The sequence below is a fragment of the Bison bison genome, unplaced genomic scaffold (assembly GCF_000754665.1).
Source record: "Bison bison bison isolate TAMUID 2011002044 unplaced genomic scaffold, Bison_UMD1.0 scf7180017864285, whole genome shotgun sequence".
Lineage (NCBI taxonomy): Eukaryota > Metazoa > Chordata > Mammalia > Artiodactyla > Bovidae > Bison > Bison bison.
Window position 1 is genome coordinate 1,914,311 of NW_011494857.1, and position 2,424 is coordinate 1,916,734.

General features: G+C 58.3%; 1 protein-coding gene across 1 annotated transcript in view; it reads left to right on the plus strand.

The window, feature by feature from the left end:
- The window catches only part of MYBPC2 (myosin binding protein C, fast type), a 26,074-nt gene that overhangs the window by 14,727 nt on the left and 8,923 nt on the right, over positions 1-2,424 (plus strand). Inside the window, exons 15-18 of the mRNA XM_010849728.1 lie at positions 280-419; positions 1,508-1,667; positions 1,770-1,874; positions 2,287-2,405. Coding sequence (XP_010848030.1) covers positions 280-419; positions 1,508-1,667; positions 1,770-1,874; positions 2,287-2,405 — 524 coding nt within the window. The remainder of the gene's footprint in view (positions 1-279; positions 420-1,507; positions 1,668-1,769; positions 1,875-2,286; positions 2,406-2,424) is intronic.

Here is a 2,424-nt window from a genome sequence, read left to right on the forward strand (position 1 = left end):
GAGGGGCTGGGGGTCCTGACCCCCGGGTCTGAGCGGGGAGGGGCTGGGGGTCTGGATCCTGGGTCTGAGGGAAGAGGGAGCTGGGGGTCCTGACCCCCAGGTCTGAGCGGGGAGGGGCTGGGGGTCTGGATCCTGGGTCTGAGGGAAGAGGGAGCTGGGGGCCTGGACCGCTGGTTCTCTATGGCTGTTGGAACCCAGCTTCCCAGGAGGTCCTCTGGAGGGGTTAGGAGGCCTAGCTGTCCACTCCCAAGTTGCCCAGACTCTCTCCTCTGCCACCAGAGCCACCCAAAATCCACCTGGACTGCTCTGGGCAGACCTCGGAAAATGCTATCGTGGTCGTGGCCGGAAACAAGCTGAGGATGGACGTGTCCATCACAGGGGAGCCCCGGCCTGTTGCCACCTGGATGAAGGAGGATGAGGTGTGGTGCGGCCTCCCCAGTGCCTTGACCTCTCCCTCTCAGCCCTGCTGGGTGGCTTTAGGCAAGCTGGTTCCCCTCTCTGAGCTTCGCTCTCATTGTCTGTAAAATGAGTACGATTCCTTTTTCAGAGAGATGAAGACTGGAGATTATATTTGTTCATTACATGGTACTGGCCCAGCACATGATGGGTACTCCATCTATCCACCCATCCATTAACCCGTTAATCCATCAGTCAATCCAGCCATTCATCAACTCATCCATCTAACTATCTTTCATTAATTGATTAATTCATTCAACAATCAACTCATTTGTCCACTTATCCATGAATTAGTCCACTTATCCATCTATCCACCCATCCATCTATGCATGCATCCAATGAATATTTTCATCTTGTATGTTCCAGGCCCTGAGACAGTTCAGTTTTTCTTCTCGCCTCTGGGCTTCAGTTTCCTCTTCTGTAAAATGGAGAGACTTGACTCAGTCTTCATTCATTCCTTCACTCAGCAAAGTTCCCCCCCTTCCCCCGCCCCGAGGTTCCCTCTATGCCAGGTTCTGTGCTCAGGCACTGAGGATACAACCAGGAATCACACGTAACCCCTGCCTTCCTGGAGCCTTCACTTGAGGAGAGAGGCAGACCGGTGCCCAGCGAGTCACAGTCCAGGGTGATTGGGGCTGAGATAAAGGGAGGTACTGGAAACTATGAGGATTCAGGGGCTGGGGCACCCCTTCCTGAGGGTGTCCAAGCTGAGGGTATCCAAGAGGGCTTCCCAGGAGAGGTGACTTCTGGGTGGGTTCTAGAGGATGGGTAATGATATAGCAGGTCGAGAAGTGGGTCAGGGCATCGCACGCCCCAGGGATCAGCTTTGTAACATCTTGGAGATGAGACGGTCTGGTGTGTTTAATGAAGGATGGTGTTTGCTGGAGGGAGAGGAGGGCGAGGGGGTGGTGATGAGGCTGGGGGCGGGCCCACCGGGTCCTCTGCGGCTGGGTCCATGGGGAGCCCCTGCAGACTGCTGAGCAGCGCAGGGGCAGAGGCCAGTCTGGGTCTGGAGAGAAGTGGACGGAGGCCACCTGGCGGTTGTGTTCAGGTGTTCACAGGCACCGAGGGCAGGGTCCACATCGAGCAGCGAGGCGACATCAGCAGCTTCGTGATCGAGAGCGCAGAGCGAGGCGACGAGGGTCGCTATACCATCAAGGTCACCAATCCCGTGGGCGAGGACGTGGCCTCCATCTTACTGAAGGTTGTGGGTAAGCGCGGGGGTCCCAGGGGCTGAGCCAGGGGGTGGTCCCCCAAGGCCCCGAGGGGTCCTCTGACCATCCTGCCTGGACCCCGCCCCCTGCCCTGCCCAGATGTCCCAGACCCCCCGGAGGCGGTGCGTGTCACGTCGGTTGGAGAGGACTGGGCCGTCCTGGTCTGGGAGCCCCCCAAGTACGACGGGGGACGGCCGGTCACTGGTGAGTGCCTGTCTTCCAAAGGTCCATGACCGCTGACCTTCCCCGCTCCCCGACTTCTCCTTGACCTCCAAGAGTCCTCAGCAGCCTCAGTGACCACCCTTGGAGACGTGGTTTTCCGTCTTCAGCATCTCACCATCCCCTTTGCCTTCCCGTCGTCCTTTCCTCCTGGCTTTCGCTAACAGCCGAGGATTTTCCGTGACTCCTGACTCCCTGATTCATGACCTGTGACCCTTCTCAATCCCTGGCCCCACGTGGGTGACCTCTAACTGCTCTGTGACCCTAACATTCATGGCCTCAGACCTCTCTGGGTCATGTGACCTTCTGCTGCGCCCTTGATTGCCCCCCAACTGACCTGTGACCCCAGGCCTCCCCATGACTGCCTACACTTCTCTCTGCCTTGGGGGGCTTCCAGGATACCTCCTGGAGCGGAAGAAGAAGGGCTCCCAGCGCTGGATGAAGCTGAACTTCGAGGTCTTCACGGAGACCACCTACGAGTCCACCAACATGATCGAGGGCATCCTCTACGAGATGCGAGCCTTTGCCGTCCACG